The 13,956-nt window shown below is 56.1% G+C and overlaps 1 protein-coding gene across 22 annotated transcripts in view; it reads left to right on the top strand.

The window, feature by feature from the left end:
* The first annotated feature begins 580 nt into the window (after positions 1 to 580).
* The window catches only part of CACNA1G (calcium voltage-gated channel subunit alpha1 G), a 63,599-nt gene continuing 50,223 nt past the window's right edge, over positions 581 to 13,956 (top strand). For all 22 annotated transcript variants that reach the window (XM_079133492.1, XM_079133513.1, XM_079133497.1 and 19 more), the window contains exons 1-7: positions 581 to 1,576; positions 8,623 to 8,735; positions 8,906 to 9,039; positions 9,435 to 9,532; positions 11,537 to 11,696; positions 12,208 to 12,508; positions 12,675 to 12,767. In XM_079133492.1, coding sequence (XP_078989618.1) covers positions 1,336 to 1,576; positions 8,623 to 8,735; positions 8,906 to 9,039; positions 9,435 to 9,532; positions 11,537 to 11,696; positions 12,208 to 12,508; positions 12,675 to 12,767 — 1,140 coding nt within the window. In that variant the 5' untranslated portion in view covers positions 581 to 1,335. The remainder of the gene's footprint in view (positions 1,577 to 8,622; positions 8,736 to 8,905; positions 9,040 to 9,434; positions 9,533 to 11,536; positions 11,697 to 12,207; positions 12,509 to 12,674; positions 12,768 to 13,956) is intronic.

The raw sequence follows: 13,956 nt of genomic DNA on the forward strand, positions 1-13,956 counted from the left end.
GGACGTCCTGCTCCGCCCTCCCATTTCTTAGTCCCACTCCTGGGTTCAACTACAAGGTGGGCGATTAACCAGGTGGAGACCCAGGATTTCGCTCTGGGACCCTGGTCACACTCCCGCCCCCTTGCTTCCCACATCCCTTTTTCTCCCGCTCAGAGGTGAGCTCCGCCCTCTGGCTGCGATCCAATTCCGGGGTCCTGAACAAAGGATGCCGGGGGAATGTGGCAATACCCCAGCACGACCCCACGCCAAATACTCTGATTCCCCGGGGCTCCCTTTAGGGGAGTCCCGAAGACCTAGCGGCCAATAGGAAAGTGGGTTCGGTCTGGGCAGCCGTCTGATTGGCTCCAGCCTTCGGGAGCGGACCCTGGGGCAAGGGGAGGGGAGAGGGGCGGTCCTGGGATTTGGGATGGGAAACAGATTCCAGCTGTGGTTGTTTCCCCCGGCGCCCCCGCCCGCACTGCCACGGCGGCCGACCAATGGGTGCGCGGCTCAGGGCCGGCAGCGCGCGGAGATTGGTTTAGAGCTTGGCTGGGGAGAGGCGGGGCCGAGGCTTGAAGTTGGAGTGAGGGATCCAGCTGTGGTGTGCGCCGGGCTTCTCGCCGCCGCTTTCGCTAGCTCGCTCCGCGTCTCTGCCGGAGGAGGAGGCAGTGGCGCCGGCGACAGCTACGGCAACGGCAGCCACCGCGGCGGCTGCGGCGGCGGCGGCATCTCCGCCTCCACCCCCGCCCGGGACGGCCCCCCACGGTCTCCCCGCCCCTCCCGGACTGTGAGCCCGCCGCGAGGCGGAGGAAGGAGCCGCCCCCCACCCGCTCCAAACCCACCCCCAAAGAGATCCCTCCTCCCCTCCCCCAGCAGCCGCTGGCGCGGAGCCGGGACGATGCTGACCCCTTAGATCCTGCTCCAGCTGCGCTGCGGGAAGAGGGGGCGCCCCTCCCCGGACCCCCCGCCCTCCACTGGGCGCCCCCTTTCTTTCTCCCCATCTTCGGGCCGCTTTACCGAAGGTAGCGCCGATTCGGGCGACCGGAGCCTGGGCGCGAAGCGAAGAAGCCAGAACAAAGTGAGGGGGAGCCGGTCGGCTGGCCCGGGGGACCCGGGGACCCAGGGAAAGCGGGACTCTCGCCAAGCGGGGCTTCCCTGCGACCCGGCGCCCCGCGGGCAGCATGCCCCTGCGGGCAGGGGGAGCTGGGCTGAACTGGCCCTCCCGGGGGCTCAGCCTGCGCCCTAGAGCCCCCCAGATGCGCCCCCTCCGGGGCCCCCCGCTTGCGTGAGGACACCTCCTCTGAGGGGCGCCACTCGCCCCTCTCCGGACCCCCCGGGGCCCCGGCTGGTCAGAGGATGGATGAGGAAGAGGATGGAGCGGGCACTGAGGAGTCGGGACAGCCCCGGAGCTTCATGCGGTTCAACGACCTGTCAGGGTCCGGGGGCCAGCCGGGGCCGGGGTCTGCGGAAAAGGACCCAGGCAGCGCGGACTCCGAGGCGGAGGGGCTGCCGTACCCGGCTCTGGCCCCGGTGGTTTTCTTCTACTTGAGCCAGGACAGCCGCCCGCGGAGCTGGTGTCTCCGCACGGTCTGTAACCCATATCCTTCGGGGCACGACGGGCCGGGCTAGGGGGTCCGTAGTGGGGCGGGTCGCACCGCTCGAGGGGACCAAAAGCCAGGTGAGTAGGAGAAGTGAGCCAAAAGGGTGAACAGTTGAGAGGAGGCAGCTGGGGGGAGGGGGCGTCAGAGTGGGAGCAGAGACCGGAGCAGGTCTGGTTGATAACCCCAGGCGAGCCCCACCTCCGTACGCACACCTCAGTCCTCCTTGGGGGTTTGGGATCCAGGCCAAGAAAAGAGAGGAGACGTGCCCCGCTGGTTCACAGCTGGATGCTCTCCAGATGTGGGTAGAGGAGGGTCGTCATCCTCCAGATGTGGGAAGCTTTAGGAGCCTGGGCGCTCTACTCCGCCAGCCGCGGGTTAGCGAGCAGGGTTTGGTTTCCGAGTTTGGGGGCAGGGGTGGGGAGGAAGCTGCGGGGACGGAGGAGGGGAGACCGCAATCTCCTGGGTTTTCCTCCTGCCCCCGCCCCAAAGTTTGCGGCGAATTCTAGGGTCTAGTCCCCCCCGCCTGGTCCTTGAGGCTGAGGATTTTACTGACCCAGAGAGAGGTGTTGGGGGGCGGGGACCAGGTCTTTTCCCCCCAACCCCCTCACCCCGCGGGTTGGAGGCACAACAAGGAGATTCCGGCGGCGGCTGATGTCAGGGGTGCAGAATGAGAACAAGATGTGGTGGAGGGGGAGCCGTCTGCCCCCAGAGCTGGACTGGAGCCCCTTTCAGCTGGACCCAATGCCGGGAGTGCCTCCCTCCACCCCAATTCTTTATTTGATGCGGAGTGCTTAAGGCTGGATTGGGGAGTTTTGTACTGGATTTTTTCTTGTAGAGGGAAAGACTGGCAAGAGCTTTGGTAACTGGGGGATGGGATTAAGCTGGTCCAAGTTACCCCTCCCCTTTCACAAATAGAGTGCTTCAGCTAATGGCAGAGCAGGTATAGGAGACCACAGCCTTGTGAAAGTATTGGGGGGACAGTGAGGTTACCAGTGCTTGCTAAGGAAGACTTGGGTCTACTACCCCACTGTCTACTCTCTCTGTGGACAGGTTTGGAGGATGCATGCCCCACATTCCAGGTGGATGGATTTAGCACTGCACCCTAGCCTCTGCCTAGTCTGGAGTGGTGGGGGAGGACCCCCCTGCCCCCAGCCTTCTCAATGGATGACACAAAGCGCTGCTTGACTAATGCCTGGCTCCGTGCTCCTGGGAAAGGTGGATGGGGTGGGGGGCTTGTGCTGCCATCCCAGGTCGTGATCGCTTCCCCTGGTTCCTTCCTGCCAGCTCTGAGGTTCTTTGGGACTCAGGGTGGGAGACCCCAGGTCTCTCTTATAGCCCCTGAGAGTCCAGGCGGGACTCTGCTTTGGGGAAGGGGGTGCAGGAAGCCTGGTGCCGCCCTCACTCTCTGCAGCTCTGCTGCCTCTAGTGCGCAAATCAGGATGTGAGCTTGGGTCCCCCACCCCCATGCTCTACACTCGTGGGTCTTTGGGAAGCTCCCCTCATCATGTCCTTTCTCTATCCCCTACCTCTCTCCCTTTCTGTCTGAGATGCAGAAAAAGGGAAGTGGGGGCCTCAGAGGTGTGTGGTCCTGCTGAATAGGCACATCTTGAGCTGTGAGCCCCCATCCCCAGCCCCCTTTTTCTGTAGCAGAGATGGAGAGAGGAAAAGAATGTTGCTGAGAAGGATGGGAGCTGGGCATCCCTCCTTTCTGGCCTTAACTGCCCAGCCCCTCTGAGAATGGAAAAACCACCAGTCCCTGTCTTCTTCTTCTCGGTGGTCTCCGGGGAGGCCCAGAGAGCTCCTCTCCCTCTTCCTACTCTCATCCCCAGCCCCCAACAGACCTCTTGGCTAATATCTCTGGTCACCTGCTCTGTCTCCAGGTGTAGTGGAGGGTCTGCAGCAGATGCCTTACTGGAAGGGGACAAGTGGCAAGGGTTGGGATGAGGAAAGAGAGGTGGGAGCCCAGTGCTCACCTGGAGGGTGGGAGAGCAGGCAGACTCTGGGGAGTGGTAGTGTGAAGTGTGGGGCACCCACATCACTAGATCTGGATCAGTAGCTGAGCCTCAGTTGGCTGAGAGTGTTGAGAACAATTTCTTGGCAAGGGGACTGCCTAAGCCATGTCCCCACTACTCCCACCCTACCCGAGTGCCAAGGGGAACCTGTGTTTTCACTTACAGAGGGGCTCTGAACTGCCTCTTGGGCCTCGGCCTTCCCCCTTTTTTTTCTTTTTGGTATCCATGAAGCCTCCTTTTCTCTAGGAGATTCCCATTGCACCTCTGAGCCTGAGGGACATAAGGACACATCCTCCGCCCCCACACCCACCAACCGACTGAAGCTAGTTAGCCTTTTCTTGGCACATTCTTCTTGGCCCCTTCCCTCTCAACCTCTTCAGAGACCAGGTTTCCTAGAGAGATCTAGATGCAGGTAGGAAACTGTGTGTGTGTGTGTGTGTGTGTGTGTGTGTGTGTGTGTGTGTGTGTGTGTGTGTTGGGGATGGTAGAAGGGCAGCGAAAGGAAGAAGGGCTCAGAAGTATGTGTTTTGGTGTTGAGGAGAGCAGGGATACTGGCTCAGTCAACCCAGAGGCAGAAAGGCTCCAGCTTCTCAGGTTATAGGGGAGTGTTGGCCTTTCCAGTGTGTGTTTCTTCAAGTGTGAGGGCGTGCATTTCCCCTCCCGGGAAGGAGATCCTGAGCATTCCCTCTCCGGCTGTTGTGTCACATCTGGAAGTTTGTGTAGGAGTTTCTCCAAGCTCAGAGCCCAGCACAGCTTTTTCTCATTTGGAAATCACAGGCTGGCATTTGGGATGCTGAGAGAGGGGGAGTGGGAGGGGGCCAGAGGGGGAGAGGGGAGCCTGCCAGGAGTGGGGGTAGGAGAAGGGGAAGGCCTGAATGGCAGGAGCCCTAATGGCTTCCAGAAGTGAATGTGAGTGTGTATGACTGCGTCACTGTGTGTGTCTGAGTGTGTGTCTCTAGCAGGGAGGGGGCCCCAGGAATTTCTGGAGTCTTCTTTGACATTGTCCCAGTGCCCCAAGTCTGCCTGTTTCTCTTACCTAGGGAGGATTCTCTATTTGGTCCTCCGAGGAAGTATGGTGGAGGAGTGCTGGGGGGCCCAGCGGGGGCCGGAGGGGTCTTCTTATCTTCTACCAATGCCTTCTTACCATTTCTAAACTCCAAAGGGGATTCTGGGGAAAAAGGGGCTGGGGCTGAGGAGGTGAGTGGTATTGGGGGCAGAGCACCCCTTGGTACTCTCTCTGTCCTCGGCCCACCTTCCCTTTGGGTCACACACATTCCTTACCACCCACTCTGCTCCACCACACTGCTAAGGGACTCCCTGTCACCCCGAGTGCCAGTTGGAGCCATTCCTGGGATAACCCCCGCCACACTGCCCCCCCCCGCCCCTCCCCTACTCCCGCCCCAGCTCTCACCCCGCCCTGCCCGCCTCGGCCAGGATGGCGACAGACACACTGCTCACACACGCAGGCATGCGCACGCACGCGCACACATACACACACAGAGAGTCACAGACGTTTGAATCAGATTTCTGGCCCATTTTCCCTCCCAAAGATTCCGGTGGCTGTCTCTCCTTGTGTCTCTGTCTCACGTCTCTGTCTCTGGGTGGGGCCGGCTTCAGTTTTTGGTTCAGCTGGAAACCTCTCTCCCTACACACCCACACACTGGAGCTGGGGGGCACACAGGGAAACAGGCTTGCAGGAGGGGGTGCTCAACTGGGGGAATCCCCCTTTCTGCCCCCTGGAGCAAGCCAACGGCGAACCCGTTATCCCTTGTCCTCTGTAGGGAGTCCTGAATCCAGAGAATACTATCCTCTGCGGGACGAATGGGGCAAAGACTGGTCCCCAGCCCACTTCCCCAACTCTTACAAGATGGCCAGGGTTCCTGGGTCCAGGCCCATTTCCTCCTCAATGTTCCTCAGTCTCAGATTTCCAGACTCCTAGGAGGGAATGAGGCAGTTTGAGAGCTCGCTTCCCTTCTCAGCTCATGCCTGGAGCCCTGTACCTCTGGAGGCACCCCAGCCCACCCCCTTCACCCCTACAGCTGCTGCCAAGATAGGCAAGGGCACTCTTTAGATAAAGCCCCACAGAGAAGACTCGTTAGTGGAGATATCATGCTCTACTTCTTTCTCCCGGGAGGGAGAGGAGGAGGAGGGATGGAAGTGGGCTGTCTCTCTTGCCATTTCCTTTTTCTTTGCTTTTGATGGTGGGTTGTGGGGAGAAGAAAGATCCTCCTCCCTCTTCCCCCCACCCTTTGGGATCCACTCCAGCCCGGACAGTCACCATAGCAACACTAGACATGTGACTGCACAGGTCTCTCATAGTCACTATGGCAACGAGTGTCCCCCGTTCCCTTGGTTACCATGGGGATCTGTCACATGGTTTCCCCCAACCTGATAACCTGTGGGTCTCCCCATTTCCTCTTTCCTTCATGAAGACAAAACAGTCAGCCTGGGTAAGGGGAAATCATGTGTGAGGGGGTCTCTTTAATTACCATGGCAACAAATCCACACCACCTGGTGACACATCCTTCTGTTGTTATGGCAACAGAACATCACACAGTGACATACTGCCATGTTCCCAAGGAAACAATTTCCATCCTGAGAAGGGTGAAAGACACCCCCCAATTAATTATTCTTCTATTCAGATTGTCCCTAATTTTCCTGAGCCTTGTTCTCGTCCCTGTCCATTTACACTCATCTACAGTGAAGGAGAGAGGTGGAGAGCAGGCAGAAGTCCCTGGGAACAGGCCAAATTGCCACAGGGACCCTTGAGAAGACTTCTACACTTAAGAACTAGATGTAGCATTGTTTGAATGCAGATTCCATGTATAAGAGGCCTAGGTCTGAACCTGTATCTTGGGAATAGAAGAAGGGGCAGTTCCTCTGTGAGGTCAGCTCTGCCCTGACCCCCATAGTTAAAATCAGTCCATCACTATTGAGGGAAATGGGACAGGAGAACATGAATGGAGAGACACATCTAGCCTCTAGACAGGCGGACTCACTGATTGAGTGATTGGTTCATTCATTCATTCATTCATTCATTCATTCATTCATTCATTCATTCATTCATTCTTCCCATGCACTGGTCATCTGATAAGTGCCAGGTACTACACTAAGCCCTGGAGCGGGACATAGAGATGTAGGGGAGTGCCCCTGCCCTCCAGGAGCCCACGGCTTATCTAGGAAGAAGAGTCAAGTGCATAAATGATTTAATATGGTTGGAGTTGCTGACCTTAGAAGGGTCCAAACAGATGTCCCAGGAGCCCCTCTTCCTAAGCGGACAATCCACTCTCTCCCATGCAGGCACATTTGTTCCCATGGGCCCCTCCCAGACCCCTCCTCTCCTGCAGAGGAGAGGAAGGGACTAGCTTGGGGAACTCAGACAAGTTATTGAGGTTAATTGAACCTTTTCCTTTCCAAATGATGGCTCCCTCCCTATCCCCCTTTTCCGCAGTGACCTCTGGCTGACCCTCATTCTGGGGTGAGATCCACTGGGCTCTGACTCCACTCAGGAAAACAACTCCATGGAAACGGATCATTTAAAAAAAAATTCTCCCATCTACCTACCCCCAAAACCTAGAGCTGTCTTTGTTTTTTAACTCTCATTCTTATAAAGGGGTGGAGTTTAAGGAAATTGCAATGTCTTAATGGGAGTCCTAGGGTACCAGGGACAGGTGGTGGACAGCCATGTGTATCTGAGAGAAAAGAGCCTGAGTGACAGAAGAGGGGATAGGAGGGCTGCAGGCGTCATTAGCCTTGGGTGCGGGCATGGCTGGAGATTCAGGACAAAGATGGGGTAAGGCTGGGATCAGCTTGGAGGAAGGCCCTCGGGTGCCTGGACATTCCTGCTGGTCTCTTCATGCCTCGCTGAAGCCTTCTCATTCTAGAAGGTTCTATGAGCCTGTGCTCTTCTGAGTCTGACCATAGGGTGTCACGATCCCCATCTACCTCCATTCCCTGGGCTATCTCCTCTCCTCACCTCCAACTCTGTGTTTGTTTCTAACCTCTTTGTCCTGCCCCCAATCCCTGCTCATATTTTCCATCAGAAAAGTAGACTGCTTGGTCATTTATCTGTGTGTCTGGGGCCTGGCACCTTCTAAGGTCCAGAGGCCATCTTGTATATTCTCCTACTGATGGGTTGAAAGGGAGCCCCTCAACAGGGCCCACTACACAGAAATACGCAGGGTTTACAAAGAACTCCCCTCCCGCCTGCTATTTTTGTCTGGGCTGGAAGACTCGAGAATGTGTGAGGGCATCAGGGCCACTTTGGGGACTCCAGGTTTTGACTGAGCTCAGTGTCTGACATGGCTTGGGGTTGAAATGCATGAATGTGACTGAGGGCTTTGAACCTTGGGTTCTGGTTCTGTGGCAAAGGGGCTGCAGCTGTGGATCTTCTTACCTGCCGGGTACCAGGACAGTCAGACAGCCCCTTCCCTGCCTGCCAGCAGCTATGGTGTTCAGAGGACGGATGGCATTCTAGATCAAGAGAGTAGAAACCTGTGTTGTTCTGGCTTCTTGAATGATGTCAGCATGACTCTGGCTCTCTGGGACTCAGTTTCCTTAGGTTCTGGGGAATAAAATGATCTACCTTGGATGCCTCGTGGGGCTGTTGTGAGAGTCAACTGTGGCATTGTGTGAAAGTGCTTGGTAAACTGTAAGACAGACATAATCCGACTTTAGGTTTGTGTAACACTTTCACATACATTATCTCACTTGCTTCTCACATCTACCCTGTGAGGTGGAGAGAATAGGATCAGATTCAGCTGCAAACTCATGGTGTCTGGCATTTCCACAAGCACGATTAATTCTATTCCCCAAATGGCTTGTGCAAATAGTCAGGGTATTTATGGCTTTTCTTACTTTGCAGATGAGGAAGCTGGGTCCAGAGAGGAAAGATGATCAAGGTGAGCCAGGGTCCTCCCATACCTGGTTGCATCTCAAGTGGGCTTGGGAGGTGGCAGGCACAGGTGTTAGGGCAGACTGGGGGATAGCTTCAGCTCCAGCCCTAGCAGCTGTTTCCTTGACACCCGATACCTGGTTTGAGCGTATCAGCATGTTGGTCATTCTTCTCAACTGTGTGACCCTGGGCATGTTCCGGCCCTGTGAGGACATCGCCTGTGACTCCCAGCGCTGCCGGATCCTGCAGGTGAGTGTGTGTGTTTTGTGTGAGTGTGTGTATGTAGGCAACTCCTGATCATAATGCCCAGACTCCTTTTCTGCAAGAGGCCCTGACCCAACTGTTGGGGGCTGGGTGGTGGTGGGCGTATTCCCCTACCCCCTTCTCAGTTTCAGCAGCCTCTTGTCCCCACACATCAGGCCTTTGATGACTTCATCTTTGCCTTCTTCGCTGTGGAAATGGTGGTGAAGATGGTGGCCTTGGGCATCTTTGGGAAGAAGTGTTACCTGGGAGACACTTGGAACCGGCTTGACTTTTTCATCGTCATTGCGGGGTAAGGGCCTGGGCTGGGGGTTGGAGAGCAATGGATCAGCTCGGTGCCTTCCCAAGGGCCCCTGGCCCCCACCCTGGCCCAGTTGCAGCTCTGCTTCCTCCCTGAAATCCATTCAGGGGCCAAGCCTGTCCTGCCCAAGCTCACTGGTCTGTACTTTTCTGCATTCCATGGTCTTCTTCCTGTGTCTACCTTCTCTGTGGGTGTGGGGGGGTCTTCCCTTGCTTGGGGGTGGCCCTACTCCCCAGACATAGAGCTAATCTTCAGGGTCCTCAGAGGAGGAGAGGGAGGAGTCCCAGGTCATCCCACTGCCCCCACAGCGGGATTCTTCATTGACCTCTTTTGACACTGTGGTGGCCTCAGACTCAAAGGGCCTCCCTCTGGGCCCCTCCCTGCAGGATGCTGGAGTATTCACTGGACCTGCAGAACGTCAGCTTCTCAGCTGTCAGGACAGTCCGTGTGCTGCGACCGCTCAGGGCCATTAACCGGGTGCCCAGTGAGTGACCCCTCGGCTCTCAGCCCCTGGACAGAGCCCCAAGAGGAAAAGTAGCAATCTCAGGCCCCACCCCTACCGCTGCATCCTCACCTGACCACTTGAGGCCACACAGAGCCGAGCTCAGCAAGAAGCTGGGGTCACTGGAGCCAAGCAGATCCCTGACCCTGGCTGTGACCCTGGGAGACCCCCCCGCCCCCACATTTTACCTGGTTTTGGGTCAGAATCTCAGAAACATTTCAGATGACCCTTTCCAGGGAATAAGGGTGGGTGGGAACAGGTGATAAGCCAGGAGAAGGGGGTACCAAGTGCTACTGTCCTTTTCTGGCCAGAATATCCTCATACAGACTGGTTCTCAGTGGGGAGACCACACTGGCCACACTGAACGTGACTTCTCGCAAGACAAGGCCACTCCACGCCTCAGCCTCCCGGCTCTGGCTGCATCCCCTTCCCCCTTCCTACCCCCTTCCAACTCATTGCAGTGACTGCCGGGACCATTATCTAAATTAAACCGCATTGGTTTCTGGAGCCAGAGAAGGTTTGGCAGCTCTAGCTCCCCAACGTCCTGCCCCCCCACCTCTGCTCAGGCCCCCTTTGCAACTCCCCAACCTACACAAGCTGCAGATGGTCCCCGAGTGGGGGTTGGGGGAGCATGTTTATGGGGCTCTGTGCCCAACTGTGTGTCTGACATACTGATGTAACAACAGCCGTGTGTGTGTGTGTGTGTGTGTGTGTGTGTGTGTGTGTGTGTGTGTGTGTTAGTTATGCGGCTTCTGCGAGGGCAGAGATGCTGTGTGTGTCCTGGGAGGGGGTTCTGATGTGTGTGGTGTTAACAGGAGCTCCAGAAGAGGGGTGTGCCCGCCTCTTCTCCGCCCCAGGTGCTGGCTGGCAGATTGATAGGCCTCTGTCTAACCATGGTGTAATTCCCTTAATGCAAACCCTGAGGAATTGATCTCAGTTAGAGCACCGAGGAGGAGCGGAAGGGGGATGGGAGGAGCAAAGGGGGAGGAGGACTGAGCGAGAAGACCAGAAGGGTGGGGCGGGGCAGGGCAACTGCAGGCACCGCGAGGGTTAATGAGCGGCTGCTGCGGGATCAGCTTTGTCCTGGAAGTGCTGGGGGCCCTAGCAGCACTTTGGGGGCCAGAATCAGCTACTAGAGGTCCTCCTGCTTGACAAAGGCTTGCTGGCTTGAGGGCTGGTTCAGACTTGACCCGTTGCTGAGTCCTAGACCTGGAGTGAGGAGGGGGAGAGATTCCCTCACAGAGCTTCATGAGAAGGGGTTGCAGTGACTTACCTTGGGGGAATTTGCTAAGTGATGGGCTCCTGAGAAAACAGGGCTGTGTCTCTTTGGGTCCTGATTTGAGGATCTGGATCAAGCAAGGGACAGCCTCAGGGCTGGGGGCTTCAGAAACCTGACGGTGTTCAGGCTCCCGCTGAGCAGCCAGCTCTCACCGTAAAATCCATGCCTGCTAATGTCCCTCCTGGAGCTCTCTGCCTCAGTTACCCAATGACCCCAGTGGCGGTAACTTACAAAGGTCAGGTGACTGTGTCTAGTGAGAGAAGGAAGTGGGAGGTGTGTGTCTGTGTTGGGGAGCAGGATTTGGAAGCACAGAGCCTAAATTTAAGTTCTGGCACCTACATTTAGCAGCTCTGATACTGAGCAAGCCACATCACTTCAGTGAGCCTCAGACTTCTCATCTGTAAATTGGGGGTGATATCATCCGCCCCAGGGTGATGTTGGGAGAGTGAGGTGGAGTGTGAGAGTGCTTTGGAAGCCACAGTTACTTCAGCTCATTGGTGGTGGTACTATGCACAGGTTCATATGGGTTAGGGGCTGCAGGGGCTCTTCAGGGAGTTAGAGGTGGCTGTTGGTCTCCCCTCCAGCTGGAGGCAGGCCACCTCAGCCTCAGAGTCCCCAGTGGGCCCCTCTGGGAATGCTGCCAGGCCCTTGGCCATCAGCCTAGCTGGGCCAGCCTGGTGTCCCCAGCGTGGCTTCTGCCCCTACAGGCATGCGCATCCTTGTCACGTTGCTGCTGGACACCTTGCCCATGCTGGGCAACGTCCTGCTGCTCTGCTTCTTCGTCTTCTTCATCTTCGGCATCGTCGGTGTCCAGCTGTGGGCAGGGCTGCTTCGAAACCGATGCTTCCTCCCTGAGAATTTCAGCCTGTGAGTGGTGGACAGGGTAGGAGGGTGACCTGGGAGTGACTGTGGGGCTAGGACCTCCCCCATTCCCTGGCTTCCTACTGCCATCAACCTGTTGTCATATCTGAGACACATCTGATTCTCATACTTGTCTACACATCGGAATCACCTGGAGAGTTTTCAAAGTTCCCGATGGCTGGGGACCCACTCCAGAAATTTGAATCACATTGGACCGGGATTTGGCTTGGATATGAGAATTTCATAAATTCCTCCAGTGGTCCCGATGTGCAGCAAAGTTTAAAAACCCCTGTTCCAGGACGTTACCCTCTAGCACCTGACTCTTGCAGTTCCTGACTCAGCCCTCACCCTCCTGGCGTCCTCCACCCACAAATACTGCCCCTGCCCAGTCCCTCTCCCACTCTCAGGTCTGCGCCCTGCATGCCTCCATATACCCACACCAGCTCTCCTTTCCTGGCCCCCTCCATGGGGAAGCCCACTCCTCAGCCTCATCCCTGTGGCTGTCCCCATCCTGCAGTCCCCTGAGTGTGGACCTGGAGCCCTACTACCAGACAGAGAATGAAGACGAGAGTCCCTTCATCTGCTCCCAGCCCCGTGAGAATGGCATGCGGTCCTGTAGGAGCGTGCCCACGCTGCGCGGGGAGGGCGGTGGCGGCCCGCCCTGTGGTCTGGACTATGAGGCCTACAACAGCTCCAGCAACACCACCTGTGTCAACTGGAATCAGTATTACACCAACTGCTCGGCCGGCGAGCACAACCCCTTCAAGGGCGCCATCAACTTTGACAACATCGGCTACGCCTGGATTGCCATCTTCCAGGTGGGGCGACTGGGGTCCTGGGATGATCCCTAGAAGCCAGCGCCAGCACGTGGTGCAGCCTGAGAGTGGTTGCTCTTGGAATTGGAGTGGGCGCTCAGGCCTCTGGAGGAGACTGGAGGAGACTGGAGTGGGCCTAGAGTCACCCTGTCCCTCTTGGCTTCCCCAGGTCATCACTCTGGAGGGCTGGGTCGACATCATGTACTTTGTGATGGATGCTCATTCCTTCTACAATTTCATCTACTTCATCCTCCTCATCATCGTGAGTGACCCCTCTGGCTCCCATGGGAATGGTAGATGCTGGGTACAGGTGGGGACAGTCCAGAGAGGGGAAGGTTTGCTTGGTCTGAAGTTTTTCGCTCTTAGGACAAGTCCCATAGAGAAGGCATCTGTCTTGTGGTGGAAAGGACACTTGATGAGGAGTCAGGAGGAATCCAAGGTCAAGGCCTGATTCTATCACTTTTTACTCTTATGACCTTGGGCAAATCATTCCCCAGGAGGCTCCCAACCCCAGCCTGGGCTTCTGAGTCTTCGTGGATAAAGCAGATGGATTTCACCGAGGAATATGGCTCCTCAGGGGCATTTGGAAATGGAAAAGTGTGGTTCTGTCTTTAAGGAGGACTAGGGAAACACCGCTGGCATTTTGCTGAGGGGAGGGGAAAGATGCTAAGCATCCTAAAATATTTCCAAAGAATTGTTCCACCCCAAAGTCTAATCCGTGTTGAGAAACACTGTGTGATCTCTTTTTCTCCCAGTTTGGAAATTCCAAGACTTTGCAAAGACAGAAGACAGGCAAAACCAGCAATATTTAATAGTTTTAATCGCTACCATTCATAGTTAATAATTCTATTGCTTCTACTTATAGCTGATATTTATTGAGCACTTACTGTGTGCAGGCCCCTGCTCTCAGCACTTCTGTTTGCTGGGCATTTAATTCTCACTGTGATCTTGTTACCTCTCCAATTTACAGATGAGGACACTGAGCTGTCCTTATTTATCTGTCTTCACCTTGTGCTTTGCCTAAGCTGCAGCTTAATCGTGCTGGGTGGAGCAGCATTACTAAAGTATTTTGTAACATCTGCTGCCTGCTGGATATTCATAGGCTCCTATGGGGTGTCTGGTGCAGAATGGTGATCTCCAACCCCTAAGTGAGAACTGAGAGTCCCAGTAGGTTGGTCACCAGGTCCAGATCACGTAGGAAGTAAGGACTAGAGCTGAGAATTGAACTCTAGGGTCTCAACTCCAACTCCAACTCTTTTTCAATGTTACCAAGAGACCAACAATAGAACCAGATGGAGGGACAGATATTAAGAGGAGATTTAGGAAGAGATTAAGATTCACTCTCTTCTGCTAAGAGAAACAAAGGGTGGCCCTGTGAATGAGCAAGTCTCCAAGGCCACCCGCTCCTGCCTCTGTAACTGTAGCATGGCTGGACCTGGGGTGAAGCCTGG

The sequence above is a fragment of the Sciurus vulgaris genome (genome assembly GCF_902686455.1).
Source record: "Sciurus vulgaris genome assembly, chromosome: 3".
Classification (NCBI taxonomy): Eukaryota; Metazoa; Chordata; class Mammalia; order Rodentia; family Sciuridae; genus Sciurus; species Sciurus vulgaris.